At 39.9% G+C, this 25,059-nt stretch overlaps 1 protein-coding gene across 6 annotated transcripts in view; it reads right to left on the bottom strand.

Moving 5' to 3' along the window:
- The window catches only part of CREB5 (cAMP responsive element binding protein 5), a 257,670-nt gene that overhangs the window by 49,967 nt on the left and 182,644 nt on the right, over positions 1–25,059 (bottom strand). For all 6 annotated transcript variants that reach the window (XM_063153664.1, XM_063153647.1, XM_063153683.1 and 3 more), the window contains 2 exons: positions 24,760–24,886; positions 22,542–22,652 (listed from right to left, as the gene is read on the bottom strand). In XM_063153664.1, the coding sequence (XP_063009734.1) occupies positions 22,542–22,652; positions 24,760–24,886 (238 nt within the window). The remainder of the gene's footprint in view (positions 1–22,541; positions 22,653–24,759; positions 24,887–25,059) is intronic.

Raw genomic sequence — 25,059 nt, 5'->3', positions numbered from 1 at the left:
CTAGGCAGGATTTTCCAAGTTCTCAGAATTCTAATTATGATGGTGGGCGAGGGACGGCGATTTGCCAGTGTACCCTTGGAAACCTGTTCATATGGCCTTTCAAGTTAATGCAAGGAATAGGTAAAATATGAACTGGCACATAGATTTAGCAAATCTCACACTCCTTCAAACACTTCTTTACTATGTCACCCTCCCACTGCCCTTCAGATGCACACACTGGTTTATGCCATACTCTCTTTATATGAGAATTCCCACTAGGGACACAGGTGATGCCAATAGGAAGCCATCAGTCTTTATAAAGTTGAGTCATTTCTTTTGAAAATAATGAGAGGGGAAAAGCCCTTTGATGGGCCAAACACTGCTCCCCCTCATGCTGGCATAAATCCTGAACATCAGTGAATATTACAAAGGGACTGCTCAGGATTTATGCCACATAAGTCAAAGCAGAATGAGCCCTGAGAACTGTTTATTTTTTTTTTTTTTAATGAAGGGGCCACCCTTCATTAAAATAAAATAAACCATATGGATTTTCACTTATATTAGATGTGTAAAGAGGTCTCTGAAGAGTAGTTTGTAAAAGCAGAGGAAACTTATACTGTGCATCAGACCATAGAGCAGAGCCAGGAATGCATCTAGAGCCCTGCAAGAGGCATTCAGCGCTGCAGGCAGTGCCCACAGCGACTCTGGCTCAGGCAAAAGCACTGTATTCCTTTAAGCACAAGCTGGTGCACCATGTAGCACAGAGGCTGTAGATTCAGCTGTGTTCTTACCTCACTTTCCCTTCTGCAGTGACCTCACCCTGTTACAATGCCACTATTCATGCAGATGGGGTGGAAGACTGCATACAAAAGTTTCATTTAGGCACATAAACATGAATATTTAGCCTGTTTGATTAGAAACGAAAGTCAAATGCTTCTACTTTCTGCAATCTGTAAGAGACTTTTTATTTTTTAGTAATACTGATTTTACTGGCAAACATTGAAAAACAAGACAATGAACCACATGTAACAATTTCACTAATAACCATGTTAATATCCTTGTCCTAAGTGATGCCACAACAGCTTTTCTTGCTTAAAACGATTAGCAAGAGAGGGAAATAGTGCACGTGAAAACATCAAGAGTGGATAGAAGACTAATTCTTAAAAAACAGCCCTTAGTCTGATTCTCAGCAGGTGTAAACTGATGTTGCTGAAGTAAATACAGCTCTATAGATACTACTTCCTTCTCGCTGAAACCTTAACCCCAAGTTGCTAGCACCATATATGCCATTTCACTAAGTGGTTAATATCTTTCTCTCTGTCACTTGCACTGTTTTTAACCATGCAGATAGTCATGAAAACTATAGAATTAATTTAGAATTAATTTAGAATTACTCCACTGCTGAACTTGGTGAAGCTCAGGGTCTGAGTGCTTACTTACACCACCTGAATCAGCCGCCTGGCTGGGCGGTCTGCTGGTGCCACCAGAGAGCCATTCAGAGAACCTCACATTAGGCTGTAATTAGCTCTTAACCTAAGTGATCTATTAGCCCTGTTAGGAGCTCTGGTTCCTGATTTAGACAGGTGCCTCAAATCAGGCTATGTAAATAAACCCCAGATAGTTTCCATACCTAGACCTGACATTCCACCAATTTCAAATGAAGATGAGCAATTAAATCATTTTGCACCCTGTTTTCTCTGCTCAGTGGTTCTCAGCCTCTGCTACCCCCACCCCATGTCACCATCACAGTGTTGATTCTGAACAGTTCCATGGAGTACAGTCATTTGTGTTGACTGTGTTTCATGTACTTGGATGGTTCCTACTACAGGACTTAGGTGGTCTGACTGAATTCTGCTGCCCATGGGTTTTCAGGAGCTTTTCATGGGCTGTACTTCTTCATAACAAGAGTTTCTATCACATGCTGGTATGTGTAAGTAATCACACAACACACATGGCAAGAGTAAATTGCAGCAAAATGAAGCTATCTACAGAAATTATGACACTGTTCACAGCTCCAGAATAAGAGCATTCCAGTTTTTCATTGGTGTCCAGTAACACTTAAAGTCTAAGTTCAAATAAACAGATCACAATTCACACACGTACTGCTTTCACCATGACAGCTATTCATGTGTGGCCTAAGCATAAACATATTTCAAGTAAAAGGAACCATTTAATTTGATTTGGGTAATTCCAGAGGTTGTTCCCATCACTGGATACATAATTTTTTTTGGCCCTCTTCAAAAGAGGCCTGATGCCTTTCTGTTCAGCTCACTTGTTGTGCTGTACGTGTCTTTGAAAATTCCTGTCCTCCTTCCAAGGCCAAGTTCCTGTCCATAGATGAGATTGTTCTCACTTCTCTTCCTTCTTCTTTGAAAGTTTCCTTAGTTGGCATCCTTCTTTGATTTTTTTTTTGGTCTTCATCCTCCTCAACTTGTTAATAAAAAACAGAGGAGATGAATTTCTATCCTGTGAGCAGTTTGAGAAGGGACAGAACTGTCCACCACAACTCAGGAACTGAGGTCTGTCAGCACTCTAGGCGTTACTGGCCAACGCTGTCTACGGAATCAGCAAAATATTTTTCTCCTTCTCCATGCTCTCCATCCTTGGTAATCTTTTATTCCCTTCCTAACCACAGTCTTGGATCCTTAGACAACCGCATGAACATCTGGAATTACCCCATCCATTACTGCCAAATCCCAATCTGGTGAACTGTTGCAGGTTCACGAGGACATTGCCCAGACCAAGGTAATAATAATGATATAAGTAAGATAATGGTTAGGTCCCAAATGAGACCTTGATATCCATGGAGTCCTCCCTTGGCATCCAGTGAAGACTGAGGCTGACAAAGGGTAAGCACCAATACAAAGTACCTTGTGAAAATTATCTCCCATGATTTACCTGCTAAATCACTGCTCTTCTGTCCTGCCTTTTCTGCATTTGCAGTTTTCCCACTCACTGTCAAGGAGGGACAGTTACTATGAGAAAAGGAAACAAACTTGGACCCTGCAAAGCAGATCTGAGAGGCAACTTTTGCTAGAAATTTGTTAGCCAGTTAATTAAACACATCATTACAGGGACTCCAATGGCTATTAATCTCAAACGGCTCACACTGATGATGTTTAGAATTTTACAAGCAATTTTGGTTGATAATTTACACAGACTCCTCCAGCTGTCCTGCCGAAGCAGGTCCACCAGTAGCACTTATGAATTCACATTTCTGGATGGATTATGGATCCCCCTTATTCCAGAACAGTGTCACAATAGTCTAATTTTGCTGTAATTTGCTCTCATCAGCTGTGTTGTGTGACCTCCTCATACACAGACACACATGATAATAACTTCTCTATTAGAAAGAGATAGAACCTCAAACCTCTCTTTTCCTTTCATATTTGCAGGGTATGCTGAGGGACACCTCAGCATGTGGTGTGTATTGCAAACCATCTTCTTCACTGAGTAGTGGGAAATATTCACACACATTTTGGCATCTGGTAAAGGTTTAGGAATTCCTCATCTTCCACCCAAAGAATCATCTTTCAAATTGAGATGAACTCTCAAAAGATGATAACTCTGACCCATAACACATTTTAAATGCTGCACTTGCAGAAAACTGATTGTTGCAAGATTCCACTGTGATGACTAAGCAAGTCACTAAGCAATGTTTGGAAGACCCTAAAAACTGCAAAAAAGAAAATTTTAGCATTGTTATTCAATGTAAATTCATCCCTGACAGATTAGATTTTACCCAGTGGCACTTTCAATTACATGCTTCAAATAAGGTTTTAATTTAGATTTAATAAGACAGTTATTGCATGCTAATTAAATACTAATGGATTATTAAAAACATATTTTCTGCAGGTCTAGCAATCCTGTAGTAAGCACATCTATCTAAACCTGAATACACATGGTTTTAATCAGTAATTGGAATTAAGTTAAATATAATTGTTGGAAGTTGAAATATGTGATTGGACTCAAGAAGACAATTGCAGTATGTCTATTACACAAACATGGAATTGATGGAAGAATTAATAGGGAATAATTGCATTTGTCTGCTAAATAATGGTATTGATTTAAAAGTATTCAGGTCATACACATTAATTGTATTTAAAGAGAAAAAGGATATAGAAGAACAAATAGATTGCATTAACAGACTCATACACAGGACTAGTCAATAAATTGCATTTATTTGAAAAATTATTCCCAACTAGAAGATATTTCATTTTTCTTACACACAGATTTTTGCTTAGAAGTAGTATAGTACACTTTTTATGTAGTGTCTGTTAACAAAAATATCTCTATGACTTGCCAAGAATGATGTCACATTTTTAGTCTTTGGCCAATTCCTTAGCCAATTGGAGTCTACTTCTGAAGCATGTAAAACTCTTTCAAAAAACCTGGCAGCCTCACTGAACACTTCTACACATATTGATGTATTAGGTACCCCTAGCAACCCAGTAAACAGAAAATAATCTCGAGATTTATCTTAGCTAATGAAATAATTTAGTAACTACAGGTATTTTAATTAGCATCGGTAAGGATGTCCTTAGAAACAATTTATTTAATGACCAATATGCTCTGTTGCTCTAGATCACAGAAGTCACTCTTACAGCGAAGTCCTTACCATGCCTGAGTCCATGCCAAGAGAATATGGGCAGCAGAGGAAGCCCTTGTTGTGACACCTGTAATTCCTCCTTGGAACTCTAGAATGATAAGAACTGAAGCAAACTATATGCACTAAAATTATTACCAGCTCTTTAGGACAATCTTATATTTCTCTGGACTATTGACACAAGCCTGCAAATATACAGAGATCAAGTCCATCTTTCTGCAATGCAGGGATTACCAGCATTTCTTAATCTATTCATAGTTTCTGCTCTTGGCAGGTCCCTCCGAAAATCTTTTGCAGAACGATCATCTTGGGAAGGGAATAATTTCCCTTTAGTTGCATCAGTGCAAAAGTGGAAATGAGGACTCTCACAGCAGGAGCCCCCTGTTAAATACCTTGGCACAAGATATGGCAACATAGCAGTCAAGAACTAATCACACAAAAAAGGAAAATTAATTTGGGGGTCTCCCTGCATGTGCCAGTTGTGAGTACTTTAAAGCTGCTCTCTGGGTCTGTGATACAGCTGCAGGACAACCTTTGGGGGAAAAAATAAAGGTGCTGCAAGCCAGACTGGAGGTACCTTGGCAGGCTCTGTGGGTAAACTTGCATTGCTCCTGCCAGCACTACAATTATTAGATGCTATCATCCCCTCGCATTCACCAGTACATGCAAACTTTTAAAACAAACAAGCAAATCAACCACACAATGAAGTAATGGGCTGTTTTGCATCCCTCCTGGCACGGATTCAACCTCATTCATCTGACAGCCACGCTACTGAAACCAAAGCACAGAAAACTCTAAGTCAAACAAATGAAAACGCATAGACTTATTCTTGTACTCACTCTCCCAGACAGCGCAGGAAAGGAGGGACAATACAGAACATTTGCAGCGGTATCTATGGGATGACAAGCACTTAAGACCATTCCACAGCACAAGCTCCCACCTAGCACTTGTGCCAAGTTTCAATGACATGCCTCAGTAACACAAATTGCTTACTGTTGGGCTTCATTTAACCATCCTGTTTCTAGCAGTTCTCTGAAATATGGCTTCTTCTCCCCGAGAATACAAAAGCCCAAGGTATGAGTTCATTGCTAAAGAACGAAAGCATCTCAGCAGCCCAGGCTGCCTGGTGATTTGCTGAGCTCCTCTGAGCCAGTTGTGAGTTTTCTTCTAATTTAACTGTTAAGGTTTAAGCTAAAAAGAATCCACTCAGTGAAGCACTGTATCTGTGCAAGCATGACCCTAATCCAAGCCAGGAACAGCTCCCCAAAAAGATTTTTTTGTTGTTAAACTGGGGAAAAGTAGTGCTCTTAAAACACTACAGTGTTTGCAGTAAAGACTGAGGCTATTAGGGTTTTGCAGAAATGCTGTGGTTTGGTCTCACCTTTAGAAGAGATGCAACTGAAGTGCCTTTTTATGCTTTTTATGAATCACTAGACAGGCAACACACTTTTTCCCACAGAAAGTCACATTTGCCTCAGTGCTCCAAAGCAATCTGTAAAACTTGCCTCTGTTGCTGACTAATTATTGCTGTTGAACAAATGTTTTTCTAATGCTTATATCTGAAGCCATCAGGCAAACTATAATGTGTGACCAGCCTTTGTATTTGGTAATAGCCTAACGTGGCAGAGTCAGAATCCATTCATTAGCTCTGGCAGGCAGCTCCAGCCTTCTGTGCAAGGAGCAAAGATTAATGCAGACATTGTACTTAGGGTGGCCCTCATACTGCAAACCTCATGGTTTCAGCTTCATTTAAAAATCCAGAAATCCTTTTTTCTTTGCTGAGGAATTACACTATTAATGAAATAAAGCAGTGATATTCATAAAGAGACATTACAACTTAAGACATCCCCGATTTTTACTTTATTTACATATAAACTAGTATATTCCTCCTGCTTAGTTTAAATTATATGCCACCAGCTATTTCCTGTCCTCCCAAATGCACAGGACAATTTTTATATTTAGATGTGATAGACAGGTGGGAAAGGAAATGAACCTACTTAGTAATGTAAATAACACCTGCATGCAAAATAATGCCATATTACCAGAAAACAATTCAGGCATTTAGGCATATCTTTTGCTCTATCTTCTTCACAATAAGCAATCCGGTTGTATAATATACTTTTCCCACATTTCTAGTTTGCATGACTTTTATGTTGTTAGCTAACAGTTTATTTCTGGCTTTTTGAGGTGGTTTAGTTGATGTCATTCTTTTCATCCTAAATATTTGTTCTTTATTGTAAATTTATCCTTGACTCTTAAGCTCATTCTGATAGGGAAAAGTAATTTAATAGAGCAATTTAAGACTTGGATCCTCAAGCTACTTGAGCATCTGCTTAATTAGACTCTGAAATCACAATATGAAGAAGCACAAACACTCACAGACTAACTGTGAACTGGGATGTTTATTGTCTGGATTCTCTGTATTTTAATTTCGTTCTATATCTGCCATATATTAGCCAGGAACAATATGTAAACACTAGTAAACATTACTTAAACTGAACTGTAAATACAACACAATTATTCTGAATTAAAGTTTAGCAGATTGTAAGGAAATTAGATTTCCTGAGAATACCATGCTTACACTACCCATGCCTTCTGAATGTGTTCATTTAGCTTAAAAGCAAAAAGGAGATGGCATATCTCTTGCAGAGCTTCTCAGTGACACCAGACAGACTGTCCAACACCTGTTGAATAGCATTTTCTTTTATTGAAACAAGAGGCTGAAAACTCCAGGTTTGAACCTCCAGGGAGGTTCAACTCCACTCCTCCCTCTTTATAGAAAATACATATTCTCAAAATGGAAGGAAGGAAATTATCACAAAATTATGAGTTTGTCCATAATTTCTTAAATTATATGTTTTTCATAATTTCTTTATATGTGGGACTGACAAGCGTTACACTACTGTAATAAATTTACTTTTTCCTTTTCTTTCTTCAAAGCAAAAGAATTTAAATTTCAGTAACATTTATGGCCTCAGGGAATCTAGAGTTTCACTTACACAATGGTAGTGAGTTTGTACAGTCCAAGACATCCCAGGAAAGCCATGAATAAGTGTCATGATATCCTATTTCTCTACTGTGTATACTTCTCCATGTCATAGTAGCTTTGTTCCAAGTACACCTCATTTAGAGGTTCTCATTCCTTTGCACTCGGTTTGCATCCCTAGAAGTGTATCAGCAAAGCCCAGAGTCCTCTGATTGTCCTGCATGCACACCCTCAGCAGCCCCCTGTCCTGCACATTGAGACTCACTCCATCCTAAAGAGCCTCCCCAGAGGGCAGGGAATCTTTCCATTGCTCAGGGCAGAATTAAGGCATTTGCAAGGCCAAAAAACCCCACACACCTCAGTGCTATCCAAGAATAATGCCTAAAGAAGTAATAGCTGTGTCCCCTGTGGCCACATGAGATGACATCATGGGTCCTTCCAGCCCCAGAGCTGCCGGTTCCCCTGGCCCTGCCGATTCAGAGGTCTTCCTGAACTGAACATACAAGTGATTTCTGCCCTCCAAACATCACCAAAGCCATTAATCATGACCTCATGGTAAACACATGGAGGAGAAAGAAAGAGAGTGGCAACCTTCACTTTTAAGTTTCTTTTACTTCTTCCAAGTATTTCTAATAGAGACACCACTTCAGTGCCTACCTGTATATACATACGTGTTATTATAGAAAGGTAAGAGGACTGATCAAAATGCATCAAAAGCTGAGAAAGCTGTGCTTTCAAGTGGATGAGGTGTCAAAGCCTGCTGAGCATTTACACACTGTCAGAGCAGAGCCTAGAGCAGGGACTTGCTCAGGAGCAGAGACAGGAAGCAAAATGAATCTGGAAGGAACACATGTCTAGTGGAGTTCATAGAAAGGCTTTGTGCATGCCACGGGGCATCAATAATATACCTTTTGTTAGATATAATAAAGTCTTGGCAAAGACAGGTGATGACTCAGGAAGCACAAACAAATAGAGAGAGTCTCTGAAAAAGTAAGGAAAACAACTGCTGCCAGTCTCAAGTTTAAAAGAAATATTACCAAATCAAAAGCAACATCTGGGTCTTCCCACCACCCCAGTTTAATTCTTACTGTGCTCCATTAGTGTTCAGCAAAGTCCAAAGGCCATGAAAGACAGGCAGTTAGGAGCTCCCACCCCCAGACAGATGAGGGATCATTTGTCCCCTAAGGAAGCTTCTGAATATAGAGCAGAAACACCCTCTGTGAAGTTTCCAGAATGGAAACCAAAATATTTCTCTGAGGATATTTTTCCTCTGCTCTTGGGCTGGTAACCTGATGTGCACCTTCTCTCTTGCACTTGCTTCTCTGGGCCCTGGTGTGGTGGCAGCCTGTGGGGTTGCAGACCATGCAGAGGGTCCCAGGGCAGCCCGGGCTGCCTCACCTCGGGAGGCAAAGGCAGGCAAATCTGATTCACTCTGCGTTTTGAACAAACCCTTAACATGGACACAAGAAGCTACCTCATCCTAGCCAAGGGAACAGATTAGGCTGCTCAGCTCCCATCCTAAAAGCATGCTGGGCTGTGCCTTGACAAGAGGGCTCCAGCACACCGTGGGTGAGCACGGAGAGCCTGACGATCTGCGGGCGCTGACACAGGAGGCGTCACCCTTGCCTGCGCTGTTGGTTTTTGAGTTGCAAAAGGGTGTGGAGATGGCAGGCAATGTGGAAAGCAGTGGTCAGTGTTGGGCGTTCTTCATCTCATAAATGTTGCTAATGCATGGTACTGCAAGCAGTGTCACACACACGAAGCCAAAGACACCATTTCTCTATGTTCTGGAGGGGGCTTAAAGGGTTGCCGTAATTTGAAATGGGGCTTTTTATATTCATTTGAAGAAAACAACACCCATATTACTACTAACTTAGAGTCATCAAAAAGTACTAGGCTACTAATATATCATAGTGACATGTCTCAGTAAAGCTTTGGAGACAGAGAGAAATGCCAGTGGAAGACAGGTTTTATGGTGGTGATGTACCTAGACCAAATCTATCCTTTGCAAAAACTGTGCTGACACCATTAAAGACACCCTAAGGATCAATTAGACTCATTACATTTTACATTACATAATGAAAGCTGTATAGGGGAATTCCTTACAGTTTTATTCCTACAGCCTCTAATATTAAATAGGATTTGTACATCTCTAAACTTAAATGAAGTTTCTAAAGCATTTCAAGGCATACATCACCTAGATTATGTAAAACTAGTTTATGAAATAGGTTTCCAAAATACAGATGCTTCACTGATATAAAACTAATTTATGAAACGTTTCCAAAATGCAGATGCTTCAGTGTTTGGCTCAGGCAGTTTCCCCACATTTCTCTCTGCTGTTAAACTGCAGTTGAATTCCCACTCAGTACAAGACTGCAGTTTCCACCTAGAAGTGAGCCCTAAGAGAGATGAGAACATAAAAGCTACTGAGACCTTGTGATCTCCAGAGAACAAAAATCTCTGTGGCCAATGATAAAATGAGCCATTCATACACTAAAAAATCTTTTTCCAGAAATGCAATATTCAGCTGTCTTCTCTTAGGTACCAGAAAAATAAAATTCAAGGCAAAGGACTTGTCCTTTCCACTGTGGATTAAACATAGGTAAAATGGAGCACATACAACAAAGCTGAAGACTGCCTGTACGGTTGCAAGTTCTGTGCTGCTTTCAAGCCACCAGAATAGAGCTCAGCTTGACATTGAAAATCTTTGTGGAGGTTGGTCATTCTATCAAACTTGACAGATCATAAATCCAAGGCACTGTGCAGCCAGGCACAGAGTTGGTTTTTTTTCCAGGATGAGAACACATCTGAAACAACACTCTCAGACAGTATGGTATTATTTACTTACAGCTGAGCTTAGGAGATCGGGTGGCAGCCTCAGAAATTATCCCAATTATTTGAAATTGCAGTATAGTGTAAGAATTCTGTCAAAAGAGAGGACTGCAAGAGGCAGAGCAGGGAAAAAAACTAAGACGGTTTTTTTTTTTTTTAATAAAGCAAAATGAACCAAGGCAAGCATTCAAAAATAAGTTACTGAAAACCATTTCATAAACTAGCTTTAAAATCTCTTAATAGCATTAGCTTACCTTTTGTTTTGTCTGAAGAAATATATATGAACCAATAATGTTCTCATGAGATTTCATTACTGAAAAGGCTCATTAGAAAAGGCATTAAAATACTAATTACCTCATAAACTATTTAGTTGTGTACCCACTGGGATAGTACTTACGAGTGCTCAAGCTCTTCATAGATCCAGCTAATCAATTAATGCTCATTACAATCAGAAAGAGTATGCAGACTGCAGCATGCAGGAGAAATAAATAAGTCAGAGGTTAGCAAAGAAAGTGATTTGGCTGTAATTGAGCCTTCCTTTGTAACACAACTGTTGTCTGCTACGATTTAATTTTAATCAGCCTTTTTGGTGCTTCTGGTAATGTGACTCTTCTTGTCTCAAGAATCTCAGCCATTGTTATTTCTCCTCCAAGTGCATAATTTATTATGGGAGATACATCAGATGTACACAGAGATTCAAGTGGACAGGTAGAGTTTTCACTGATACCATGCTAACATTACCTGCTGGGTGTGTAAAAGCAGAGAAGGGCCTGGGGGAGTGTCCTGAGTGCCTTTCTGCATCAAAGAAGAGGAGCAGCCACAGAGACCTGGATGCACTGCTGGCTGTCCTGCAAAGCAAAGCCCAGCACCAGCCCCTGCCTACTCTACACTGAGGCTTGGGAAGGGTCAGGAGATGTCTGCTGGTGAGAACTGGGCCCTCATAGACTTTCACAAACACTATGGGGGAAGGGGTCCTGCTTTAGTGCCTGCAGAGATGACACACTTGCTCCTTCACCTCAGGAGCACCAGGACTGTGGCCTGTCTCTCTTCGCTGGATATGGTGGCCCAGTATCAGCCCTGGAAGCACCTGGAACCTGAATAGAGCCTGAATAGAGCCTGAATAGAGCCTGTTGGGCTCCTCTCCTTCCCTTTTGCCTCAGCCTTTGCAGGGAGGCTCCTGGCACAGTGCTGTCACCATCAGTGTGGATATGGTCCATCACTTGTGATGGTAACATCCCACTGAGAAACAAAGGATGGAGGCACCTCATGACTTCAGGCAAATGGCATTTCCCAACTACGTGTGCATCATGGTTTCTCCTGTCCTGTAACTGGCAGGAGACTCACAGAATCTACAGCAGATTTTTTTAAACAGAATTTAGAATCTGTTTAAAGACATCCAGGACTTAATCCTAGTTCCTTATAATATCCTTCACACCTGCAACTCAAGAGAGCTTCACTTTTACTTCAGACCTGAAAAGTCCTTGCAGGAAGATCTTACAGGCTCCAGAGAAATGCATGTTCATGATTTTTTCACTATGAAGGGAACAAACCAAAGACGGGAGGAAGTTTAGGGTTACTTCATCCATCTGGTCATCCTCAGGCTGCAGGGACCGGGAGCCCTAGGGATAGCTTTCCTCCTTCCCTCCTGTAGGAGGAAAGAACATACTGGATGGGTACCACAAGTCATAGCTATGTTATTTGGATTTTTGTGGGCAGTATTAAACTAGCATCATGAGTCACATATACCAGTTTTACTAAGACTAGCATAAACACATATTGAATTTTAAGTGTAGTAGAAAAGGAAGTTTTAGTTTCTAAAACCTTTAAATGAGATTAAGCTACCTTATTTTCTTATTTCTTATTTAAATGAAAGATTTCGGTATCCTTGAACAATCCCAGTAACCACAAATTTCACCAAAGGCAATTCATTTCTATTTTAATTTTCAATACTTATGTGGTTATATACCTTTTTTCACATAAACTCTATATTACCCCTGGGAACTCGGTATGCAAAAAATTCAAACATTGCTTGGATCAAGTTTCCAATCAAACTAATCCACCACTAACATGATTTAGAAGACTGACAAGCCTCACCAAATTCACATAGCCGAACAAATTGCTTTTTCTTTGTGCAAATGGTAGCCACCCTAAGTGTGAGCAAGTGATCTTTGGATAACACACATGGATTTTCAGACATTTATTTTTCTTCAGCATTCTAAAGTATTTCAGGAAAAGTGGTTTCTAAACAGAAGATAAGGTAATATGCAAATAAATAGATGGAGAAAGTTACCCAAACAGGCCTAGATAAGATTATGCTTTCATAGCAAAATTGCATGGAATGGAGGAGGAAAGAAAACCACCATAACCACAGGAAAGAAATATGGATATGTGCACAAATATTCACATGTTCAAACATCTGACCAATAAACCTAGGGCTCTTCAGACTGCTAGCTCTTACTATCACCTACAACAGCCTCTAGTTTAAATGAAGAACTAAAAACCCCAGATTTTGTACACATCCATATATTAATGTTTTGGCAGTATTTTTTAATTTAATATAATTCCTGGAAGATGAAGTTAGAGCAGTATCTGTTACAAACCTACAAATAAATAGTTTTCTCTCTGACATAGTCACACAGTTGCACACCAACAGCAGCCTGCAGAGCCTGCAGAGCAGCTGCACACGTCCATTAGATGGAAAGCAGATCAGGAGTTCCCCCACCCCTACCCTGGGTATCTCCTGGCTGCTTTGTTGGCAGCCAAAACAACGTTCACGCTTAACCTCACGCTAAAGAGCCTCTGTTAACAGTCAGGGAACACAGTCCATCCTCTTCACATATATTTCTCCTGAACCACAAGCAGCACATAAAGCAGACTCTAGTCAAATCCAGTAATGATGCTAGGTATTTTGGGAAGAAAAAAAAAAACCTAAAAAGTTGGCACAGTAAGGCGAATGTCATACTTCAGTGTATAGTGGTGTTCTGTCAGAAGCCAGACATATTAAAAATATTTACATAATTTAAAATAATTTGTACAGGTCTAGTAAAGTCTATTTTCGGCTTTGGGCTTTAATAAAAGTTTAAACATTTGCTAGATCCCATTGGACTTCATGTATAACCTTGGCATTTAAGGGCAGTATTGAGGATATGCCATTACTAAACTTTTCATATTAGTATGAGTGTGAACTGAAATACCAAAATAAAAAGATAACAATATTTCTCGTGACTTGCAAACAGTCCGGGACTTTATATGTATTTCCAGATGGGAAACTAAAAATGTACTCTATGTTTGCACGTGTATATTCAAAGGTGGCTTGTAGTCTAATTTAAACATTCCAGAATAATGTGACCTAAATATAACAACATGAATCATCCATCACTTTCAAAGAAATATCTGGCAATTTTTCATTATGAATCACTAGGGACAGATACCAATACCTGTCACAAAATTGCTGGTGGTTGTCTGGTATGATGAATCAATTATAAAAATCATCTGGTATTATTCTGGGGATTAGAGAAAATAATGTATCCTTAAATATTATGTAATGAACACCTACAGGAAGCTGAGTTGAAAAGTGAAGTCAGATAAAGTTCATATGAGATTCTGGAGCAGTTGTCAAAACACCAATGTGCAAGAATAAGAGGCAAATACGTATTAAATATTTAGTGCATAAAATGCTATGAATAACCTTCCCACATATGCTCTGTAGTCAGAATGCATGTAGTCTGCAGAACATTCTGTAAAATACAGAATATGAATTCTAAACAAAAAAAATTAACACCAAAATAAACAAAATGCTTACCTGGCAGTATCAAATTCTGGAAGGGCCAAATCTCACCTAAAGGAAATTCTGAAATTCGGAAGTATAAACTAGGTCCAGAGACGATACAAAAAAACATACAACTCATTTGAAGTCGACTCATCCAAGTTTACAGCTGAGGATCAGGGCTAAATTAGAAAAGTAATCTTTGACTATACTAAAACTCTTCACTCTGTTATTATAAAGTACAGGATTATGAAATTCAATTTTAAGTTGCTTGTGGGGCTTGCCTCCTTTCTCAGCACTCATTTTGGAAAACTAAAATGGAGAGGAGAGGAGTTGTAGTGAAAAGGTGGACGTTTGACTTTAAATAATTTCCAGTAAACTGAATAACAAAACTGCAGAAATCCTGTCTACTGTCTGCTATTTTACAAGAGCTTTTTTTTTTCTTAATGACATAATTTTAAGACCAAGCTTTCATGAATGAAAATATATATCACAAAGATAACAATCCTAAATTAAAGTTCTTCCCCACTAATATTGTCACTAAATGAAGAATCTGATATATCTTAAAGTAAGATTTGTGGAACATTTTTTCAATATGAAAAACAGTTGGTTTCATTGTGACTTTAATATAAAAAATGGGAGGAAAAAAAGGCACACTCATAACTAGAAGAGGAAGTTTTTGCATAAATTGAATTCTGTTCCTAAGGAACCTGACAGTTTTTTAGTCAAATCTTCATGCTAGTTCACCTTCAGCTGGCCAAATGTTCCCCCTGCCTCTGCAATATTCCACCAATGTCCAGTATTGCATTGTCTTCTTTGTAATGTAAATTCTTTGAAATGAAGGGAACTATCTAAAGCAGAGTAACTTGGATGTGCCCACATTGCCAGAGTCAGTCCTCAGCACATGAGCAACTAAAGGAGTAAAGGCAGCTCAGGTCCCCTGGGGGGACACCCCATAAAGGGGGCTGTGCAGCAGTCAGAATAAAGGGGATGCAGAGTGCAGAGGACACAACAACCTATGCTGCATCCCATGCAGTCTGACTACAGAGCACATTTGGGAAGATTATTTATAGCATTTTATACACTAAAAGCTCAGATAAACTTTACTGGCCAGCAATTTGCTGGTAAAAACCAGAGCTGAGCATAGTTTGCTGCGTAAGTGTTTCCAGGGTGGGAGACCCAGCCTGTCCCAGTTTTTAAATTACCTCCTCTGAACATAAATGAGGAGTTGCCCTAATGAACATCTGGAGAACAGTGCACATCCTTCCCAGCACTGAGAAGTGTCACCGGCCATATCCGACAGAACAAACAACAAATGCTGTGAACGTTCCCTCGGACGGCACACAGCTTGTAGCAGGGTTTCAAACACGTCTGTGATCTTACAAGGAGCTCTGCAGGGGTTTTCTTTAGTCCTGGTTTGGATATGGTTGACATTATGTGAAAGTAAGTGCTCTCCCGAGATTTCAGTGAAAGCCACGATGCCAGGGAAGCTGATCTCACAAGGCTTCCATCATCTCAGATGACAGAAGTCTCAGAAGATCAGTTAATTTTTGTCATTCTGAGCCAAAATCTCATCAGTAAAGTTCAGGAAATTTCAGGGGCATTAAATCCAAACACAAAGCGCCACCTTCATTCAGATTTGAGTCCTAAATTTGAGCCTGCACTCCCTGTAAGCTCGAAGAGTTCAGTCTCCTCATTCTTCCACTAGTCATGAAAAAACAGTGTATTTCAACAATTATATTGATATTACCAACATTAATATTAAGGTGAAAAAAAAAATGTACATAAATTTTTCTCAGACAGAAATTGTGTTTTCTGGAACTGGCAGCCAGAAATTCTTCTGTGCTTGTTTCAGCTCTTCCACTGACAAATTGTGTGGCCTCTTGTGAGTCACTTCAATTTTCTCTCTCAGTTCAACAGTTTGAAATTATTTATTTCACAGGAAGACTACCATAATTAATAAACTGCTTCATTAGCTACTGCATAGTTTTTAGAAAATACTTTTTAAGCCTGTCCATAAAGAAGAAATTTATTGCCATGAGGATTTTTTTTCCAGCTCTTGTGTCTCAGTGGTTAAAATACGGGCCTGGTAAAGTGTGCAAAACCATCTCCCCCAGCCACTTGTCATGAGATGCACTAGCACATCCCAATCAAATGCTGGGCTTAATGTGCAACAGCCTGAAGCTCAAAGCAATTTCTATTATTTGTGGATCTTGCAAAAATCCTGGAAAATGAAAGCTGTACATATTCCAAGAAAGAGACTGAAATACATCTGCGTGAAGCAGAACTTCCCTGTAACGCAACCACGTTTTTATTTTCACAGTTTCCCTCCCTGGCTTCACTACCATGAGGGCTTGCTTTTGCTTGCACCAGCACCCACTGACACACAACTTTCCACAAACAAAACCTTTTCTGTAAGGTACTGTTGTGCACCAAACAAATTACCCCTACATATATGGATGTATCAGACTTAAGTTTCAAAACCTTATGACACACAAAAGCCAACAGTTCATCTGTTGAGCTAGATGATAGCCACAGCAAGCAAATACTGGGATTGTATTTCAGTTATTGCTATGGTTACAAAATCAGGGTGGACACTGGGGAGAAAAGGAGAAAGAGAAACAAATCTACAAAGACAGTAAATCCTCTAAGGAAAGAGGGTGGTGGAGAAACAGGGAGAAAGAGACAGGGTGAGGGCTGGTGGGTGGGGGAGAAAGCGAGGTCACTTTAACACCCAGCTGAATCAAGGCAAACAAAATAATAAAAGTCCAAGTTCTTCTAGGGAAATAGTGCTGATAAGATCACCACAGGATAAAGTGACACAAAGAAAGAAAAATGCAAGGAATTGTTACAACTTGTGCCTGTGAGAGGCAACGCAATTCATATCCACTCGGGAGAAACAAGATCAGATATTCGGCACATATTCGCAGCAGCTCTAAGTAACTGAGCTGCCTTGCTTCGCCAGTGAACTTACTGAGCCACTGACAGCTTAAGAACTAGTTCCTACCCAGTCTAGTACATAATCCAGAATTTAGGCATGATGGGTACAAGGTCTTGTTTCAGTAAACAAACCAGAATATGATTATCTTCACCTATCACAATAATACCTTAATCTACAGCAAGGCACGCTGTCTGCAGGCAAAGCCCAGGAATGGTTTTAAAGCACAGATCAGGAGCACACTGCCTTTGAGGGCTTAAAAACATAAGCACAAATATAACAGGAGATACAGTTACAGAATAGTTAGTTTTGTCAACAGTTGCAGAAGCACTGTGGGTTTTAACTTTATACAACAGTTCTTTCTGTGAAAACACTTCTCAGTTACTGATACAGGAAATTTCATCACGACTCTGTTTTTTATTTGGAAGACATTGCTTTGCACTTTTTTTTTCTCTTATGCTGCTTTCATTTCTTTATTGTGAAGTACAAGATGAGCAATTGCTGTTGAAAGTTCTGCAGAGATGCAACATTTTTCTTTCTGCTCAGCAGTCCAGAACTCATGCAAAGGAAAGCCTTCTGGCCCTAAAGCACTATGTGCTGTTCTACTAAAGTGATTCCATTCCCAGACAGCTTGATAGGAAAACATAGACTTCAAACCGTTTATTTTGTTCAACAAAGTATCTTCAGTCACAAAGTGTGAAGTATCTAAACCTAGAGTTCAGTGGCTCTGGACTGCCTATGTCAGCCCCTTGCCTGAAATCAGCATGGAAACCTTGCAAACCTGGGCCCAGAGCAGGAATCCAGAGGGATGTCCTTCCCAAGGCCACCAGCTGTCCCAGCCACCACTGTTTGGGCAGCACTCTTTGCTTCCACATCCAAGAGCTGCTGCAATGGCTGAGCCAAACACCAAAGCAGGGCTGGGGTGACAGCTTCCTCCAGCTGCTTCTCTCTTTATGCTGGTTGCACCATCACGGGCATATGTTATTTGTAAAACAAAATGTTATTTGTAAAACAAGGAGCAGCAGAAGACTCCATCCAAACTCAGACCATAATCTCCACCTGATGGAAGCCCTGGATCTTTGTGGCCAAGCCTTTCCCATTGGCTGGCTGTTGTGTTCCTGCAGATAGGGAGACGTGCTTGTCTTAGCGCCATACAAAAGGCAGCCAGGTCTCTGCAGACAGCTTGGCCTTTCCTCTGGGATGGAGCGCTGAGTGATGCTTGCACTGGGATTTACACAGCCACCAGTAGGATCTGGGCCCTTACCTCTAATTAAGTTGAATAAAAATTAGTGCTGATGACACTGCAATTTCTTTCACTTCTCTCCTCCTCTGCCAAAGCTGTCCAGCATTCTTAGGTATATTAGGAGGTTTGGTTATTTTACCATTATAATTAGGAGCATGTGCTCTACCAATTTATTACTTTTATTTTCTGGTTATGTTTTCACTCTTTCATCTGACAGACACTTTCAATTTTCTTTTTTTTTTTTTTTTGCTGGTGTTTTTTTTTTTTTTGTTTTGTTTTTTTTTTTTTTTTTTTTGCTGTTCAGCCTAGTAAAGCTTACAAGTCAAAAGCAACAGCCCACAGTCCTATGTTTCTGATACAGAAATAATATATTTCCTTTTCTAAAGAAACATACACCTTCTGTCAGGATTACAGGCACAGCCAAGCTACACATATAACATTTAATTTAAATTTTATAAAACTACATCTTGAGCAAGTGGCAGACAGAAATTGTAAAAGAAAAAATTAATAGATTAAATTGAGAACTGTGTTTTTAAGTTCATTGCCAGTCTGCTTTTTATATCGTTTTTCAGAGGCCATAAATTTCTGCAGGTAAAGATCAATGCTGTGCAAAATTCAGATAGAAAGGCATCAGCTCCATGGAAAAGACCTGCTCTCACACAGGCTTCCAGTGGTTCAGTGCACGCTATTTATCTTGCACTCCAGTAATCCATGCAGTATGGCACTTCCGAGTTCTAAAACCTCCAGCACTCTGAAAGTGCAGAACCAAGCTAGGTGTAGGCAGTATATTAAGGCAGAGGCACTGCCAACAGCTCCAACTCCATAATACCTTCAGCCTACTGAACCACATGTTAATGTGCTACACGTGCGACTCTGCATGTTTTTGCCATATTTTTACCATGTACACTAAGGAGCTATATGTTTCCTCCTCTTTCCAGTGCAATATATTTCAATATAAAATCAATGTGTGTTTTTGGTGGGCAGCATAAGAGTTTTACCTACTCGGCTGTGAATCTAAGAAGAAAGCAGTATTGATTTAGATGTTCACTCATTCATTTACTAGGAGAGTTTTAAAGCATTAGGTGATAACCTAATTGAGAGGCATAGTGTGAGGGAAACTGAGATTGCTGTGATAAATTAAATCAGTTCTGGGATGTCATCTACAGTACCTTAATACTTGATGGAATGTTCTCATGAAAAAAATTAAACAAGGAAGCAAGCACCTTGGGTGGCAGAGTGTGGCTTTCCATAAATGCCAGGTGATACTAGGTGATTAAAATATGTATTGCTTATTATAGAAACATTACATTTATGCCACACATATTCTATATTTATGGGCAGATCTGCTTGTATATCAGACAATGTATATATTTATCAGACTGGCTTCTATTTCCCACATATAAACCAATTATGAAACAATCAAGGGTGTGAATCTTTTGCCATCTATCAGCTTTCTTTAAAAAACCTGGCATCACATAGCATCCCTACATATATTATTTATTCATATGCATTTTACAGAGGCAAGTCAAGTCACATGTGTCACCAAACAGTGTTATGACTGCTGTATGCCAAACTGTGCTTGCATTGCTCAGGTACATGCTGCCATGAGGCCAGAAGATCTGGTCTCACATCTGGGTCTCACATTTAGAGGAACCTATCCCACATTCTCTCCCGCAGGCCTCCCAAAAGTGCTGATACTCCCATGGAATTGGGCACCTGGTGAGTCCCCCTGGACTTCTCCAGTTACTTCAGTCACTAGCTACAAGCATCTTAGATGACTCTCTCTGGTGTTTGACACATCCATTCTTCTCGGGGTGGGCCAGCCAAAGAGGGCATAGGCAATGCTGAATGCACCAGCAGTAATAGCACTAGCAGAATCCAGGGAAATCTGAAATTCTTTCCTAATGCAGGACACAGTCTGATAAGGTACTAAACATCCTGACTTTTAACTTTTGACTTTTAACTAAGTCACCAGAGTATGTGAAAGCATGAGGCAAAGCAAAACAGTTAACAATAAGAACAAATATCCCTGTAACACAGATTATTCTGATTTAAAATCCATGAATTTGCATGTAAGAAATAATTTTGCTGTGAAAATTTTCTACACTTTTACTACTTTGTATTCAGGCAGAGTATTTTTAATAGATTCATATTCCTCAAAGCAGTGACCAAATGAAGAAGCTTTTTACATTGCATGTGTGTTCATACAGAAACAAAATATAAAATTAGAATATAGAAATATAAAATATTTTTAAAACCACAAACCTGCATTTGAAAATAGGAAAAGTCCTGGAACTCTGAGTCATACCTCTTGAGAGTTAATGTGTGCAGATTTTTTTCTACCCTTGGAAGAGTGGCAGAAGTAAAGGCTCTGCTTGTTCACTACACCACATTTTGGAACTGATAGCAATTTATTCATACATTAAAATGCCTTCATATATTAGATTTAGGGAGAAAACCTGCTCACCCAGATTAAAAGGTAATTTGTATTAAAATACAGTTTCAGTTATTAAAGCACAGAATTCTCACCATATGCACCAATAATTTAATCTTGTTCTTAAGTAGCCTCACACTACCAGTAAAAAGGAGGCAGGGGGTGTGGGGAGAGAGTAAACTACAGAACCCTTAGTCCCCAAAACAGATGCCAGTTTTGGATTTATTCAGCCAAGGAGTATTTAGCTTGGCTCAGCTACACTTGCATTGAAAAAACACTTGCCTATTCCAAAAAGTTTTTAATAAGCTCTGCTGCAGATGCTGTTGCCATTTGGCATGTCACTGTCACTGTGTGGTACAGCAGAGAGAACTCTCGACCACAGGTTTTCCTTGGCTGGAGAAGCCAGCATTTTTGGCTATCCTTCTTCTTCTGGCCAAATGGCTGCATGTTTACAGAATGTGGTTTTAGAAAGAGTGTTAACAGAGGTTGGGTTAACAGCCTAACCCAGACCAACAGTGAGGCAAAGGCATGACCTACCCAACCTAAGAAAACAGAGGTAGAATAAACTTGTATATGTTGTTGCTCTTAACCTAGAGTCTCCTGTATGTACTATACCTATAGACAAGTAGATATTTTTCTTTGCCTTGGGATGGATGACAACAATTTTAAAAGCTGCACCAGTCATGAAAAGTAGAAATATGCAAAAATATGTGGTTGCTTAATCTTTGTCAGCTTGATTTCATTCTCTCACTTATGACAATTTTACCTTGGCAAAATGCCACTGAAAAATGTTCAATGAAGTTAATCCTCATTTTCACTATGATGAGGTATATTGAGATGATAAAAGCCCTACAGAGTTAAAACTAAAAACTTCTGTCTTCATATTTCCATTAGACAGCAGCAAATGGCAATTCTGAAATTTAAAATCTAAAGTATTTCTACATCAATAACTTGATTCCAAGGATATTAGTCCCAAATACCTCCACAAGAGTGTATATAAAGCTGGGGAAAACTTATATATGTCCACTTGTAGTTTAGTTTAAGAACATTAATCCTATATCAGTACATATGCCTGAAAAGCCTGGACCTTTTAAGACGTAGAACAACTGTAAAAAACAATTTTGTTTTTTTATTATGACATTTGACTCATATAAATAAATTACATTTGTCCAAATTCTGACAGTTGTTTTTGATGGGAACACAGAAAAAGAAAATAACCCAGAGATAGATAGATAGATAGATAGATAGATAGATAGATAGATAGATAGATAGATAGATAGATAGATAGATAGATAGATAGAAATAGGTATTATTTTGTATGCTTCTCTGACACACCATGCTTCTGTCTGGAAGGAACAAGGGCTCTGCAGCACACACTTTATACTGTACTCTTTATTAACTGACAATTTTCTTTAGATCAAGTTGCGGAGCACAGACACCATTAGAGAAACAACCAGGCCATTTCCTTAAATTCTACTGATCTGCACCAAAAATCCCATTTAGCACAGTATGGATCAGATAGTTCACCTTCAGTTCCCTCTCACCGAGAGATCAGTTAGGACTAAGAACAACTTGAAAGTTCAGAGACACAAAGGCAATTTACTGCAGCATATTAAAAAAGAGTATAACATATGACTAAGAATGAAGTAAGCAGTGTCTGGCTACATCCCCCCCCCCTTTCCCCCCCACTGTCTGGATAACTGGTATGCAACAGCAATATGAGAAAATACAGTAATTTTAAAAAATTCTCTTTTTACCATTTTGGCTTCTGAATGCATTGGGGGAACTTGAGGTGAAGCACACGGATTATTGAGGTTCGGCCCTTGCATCCCCATGATGTTGGAGTTCATTGACATTTGTCGCTCCATCTTTTAAAAGAAACAAAAAAAAGCTTTGAAAACATCTGGAGACACTTGCAAGAATTTACTCTCGGTTTCTATTTAAATGGACTCAGCTTTATTTCTTCAAGTCATGACTGAGAAAATAACAATCTGTGTCATGAATTGAATATGTGTATGGACGTAGGCATGTGTTTCATCAGAATCGGCCCTGAAAACTCACAGCCAATTATAAAGAAAGGGTTTCTTTAATAAACAAATGTAGCAGCCACCCAGGTTTGCGCTTTTTTGTAATGATTTTCTCCCTTTCAGTATAACAACACTCAGAGTTAAGTGGTTTTAAAAGCATCACTGTATAAAATTGTAGCTTCCCTTCCCGGTGCGGCCCAACTTAGCTTGTTAAAAGCATAAATAAAAATCTACAATCTCAAGCACTCGGAAAACAAGTTGGCTGATTTTCCTTCACTCGGACTGCTCAGCTGTGAAGAGTTTTCCACATGTCTTGTAAGGGAAGCCTTCGTGCACTGCTGAGATAACAAAAAACAAAGCAAAACCTCTCCTGGCTGTTCAGAGCCCTTTCTGCAAGCTAGACTCACTAGGCTGGGAGGCAGGGATACAAACAAAACCTAATGGCAGCAAATCCTCTACAAAATAATTTCCTGGGGGGTATTCCCCCAAAAAAAGACAAGCCCTGAACACTGCTAGGCCTTGTAAGGGGTGGTAAAACAGGGTTATGGTGCTGCTTCCAGACAGAGCTGAGCATCCCACCTCGCTTTGAGCCAGTCTGCTGAATCTTTGACTCTTACAAAAAAGACAATTTTGGGTCCTTCTGAGCAATCCAAGCAGGGGAGCTATTTTTTTTGTGCCCTGTGCTGAGGAGTTGTCTCCCATCCTCCATGATGCCTGCAAAAATGGGTGCTGGGCTTCAGGGAAATGTGAATACCCCACTCTCCCCGGGCAGAGAAGAGCTGCCAATGCCCCCTTTCCCTTTCTCCATGGGGCAGGAGCAGCTCCCAGTGCCATCTCCCCCCAGCCCTCTCAGGAGTGCTGTGGGGCAGGAGGAGCAGCCAGTGCTGACAGGGTCTGTCTCACCTCCATGCTCACAGCCAGAGCACACCTGCTCCTCTGCAAGGAAAGCTGCCCAAAGGGCTCCCCAGCAGCAGACTGAAGCCACTGAACTTACACTGCTGCTGGAGGTTTGTTGCATTTTGGGTTTCTCGGGAATCATGCCAGAAAAAAACTTCCCACAATGACACCTCTTATGGGGTTTTTTTGTTAAACTTCCTGATCGATATTCCAGGAGAGCCTTATTGACAAGTCAATAATTAATAACTTATTCACAATTGCTCAAACAGCAGCTAAACCTGAATCTTTGTATCTCTGTGGAGTGTTCCCCTTGATCCAGCAAAGCAAGAACAAGCAGCGCTTTTCTCCCTCCCATGGTCAGTTGCTCTCAGGTTTGTCTTGCAAACTGAACACAGTGAGATGAAGCAAAAACTTCTCCTTTCTCCATCCCCTCTTCCCCATGTCATCCTTACTTTTCTCCACCCCTAACCTGCCCAAATGTCTTCTACTGAAAAGGTTAGAAGGCTAAAATAATTTTAAATTTGAAGTTACAGTTGTAAAGCAGCCCTTTGGTTTCCATAAGATGGGAAATATTCCTATCCCTCCAAAAATGATGAAAGATGAGCAGGAATTGTTACCTAGTTCTCAATAAATGCAAGTTAACGGGCCTGAAAAGTAAATCACATTTCTTTCTTGCTAAATCCCACACAAGAGGATCATTTAGAGTTCACTGACATAGCTTATGTGCATTGCTTTTCCAGTTATTTTCTGAATTCAGAAAAATCTTTTTGTTCCATCTCAGACATACTGATCTCACCTACATGAACAAGTATGAGAATCGCAAACTGTAGTCTCATGTAAACTGCTTCTAATCACTCTCACACTAATTAGCAAGCCATTAACTTAATCAGAAATACTCTAGTCTAAGGTGAAGCACCAAAGAAGGTCCACCTTCCTTATTACACTGAGTTTTCACAAAACCCAGAAGACTTTCACCTCTGCTTAGATTGAATCAAACACAATACAACTTCCCACCCTGCAAAAAAAAAAAAAGCCAAATAAGAAAACTTACAGGCATGAGTACAGCAGAAGATCCTGGCATGGTGGGGTTGGGCAGGGTGCCAGGCATAGAGGCAGGCATGGGCTGTCTTTGTCGGTTGTGTAGGTGCAGTAGTGAAGACAGAGAACCTGGGACAGGCCTAGAAGAAAGGAAAAGAAAAGAAAGTTGTCATGGGCTGTGGAGACCAAAACAAGCCTTACTCTGCCAGCCATTGGTAGGCACAGGCAGCTCCAGACAAGCAGGCACAGATAAACCAATCCAGGATTTGCCCTTTCCTGCATAAATCAGTGGAACATAAAGTTTTCAAGAAGA

The sequence above is a fragment of the Melospiza melodia genome, chromosome 1, assembly GCF_035770615.1.
Source record: "Melospiza melodia melodia isolate bMelMel2 chromosome 1, bMelMel2.pri, whole genome shotgun sequence".
Lineage (NCBI taxonomy): Eukaryota > Metazoa > Chordata > Aves > Passeriformes > Passerellidae > Melospiza > Melospiza melodia.
The sequence above is the reverse complement of the archived record's forward strand: the minus strand, read 5'-3'. Positions and strand labels throughout refer to the sequence as shown.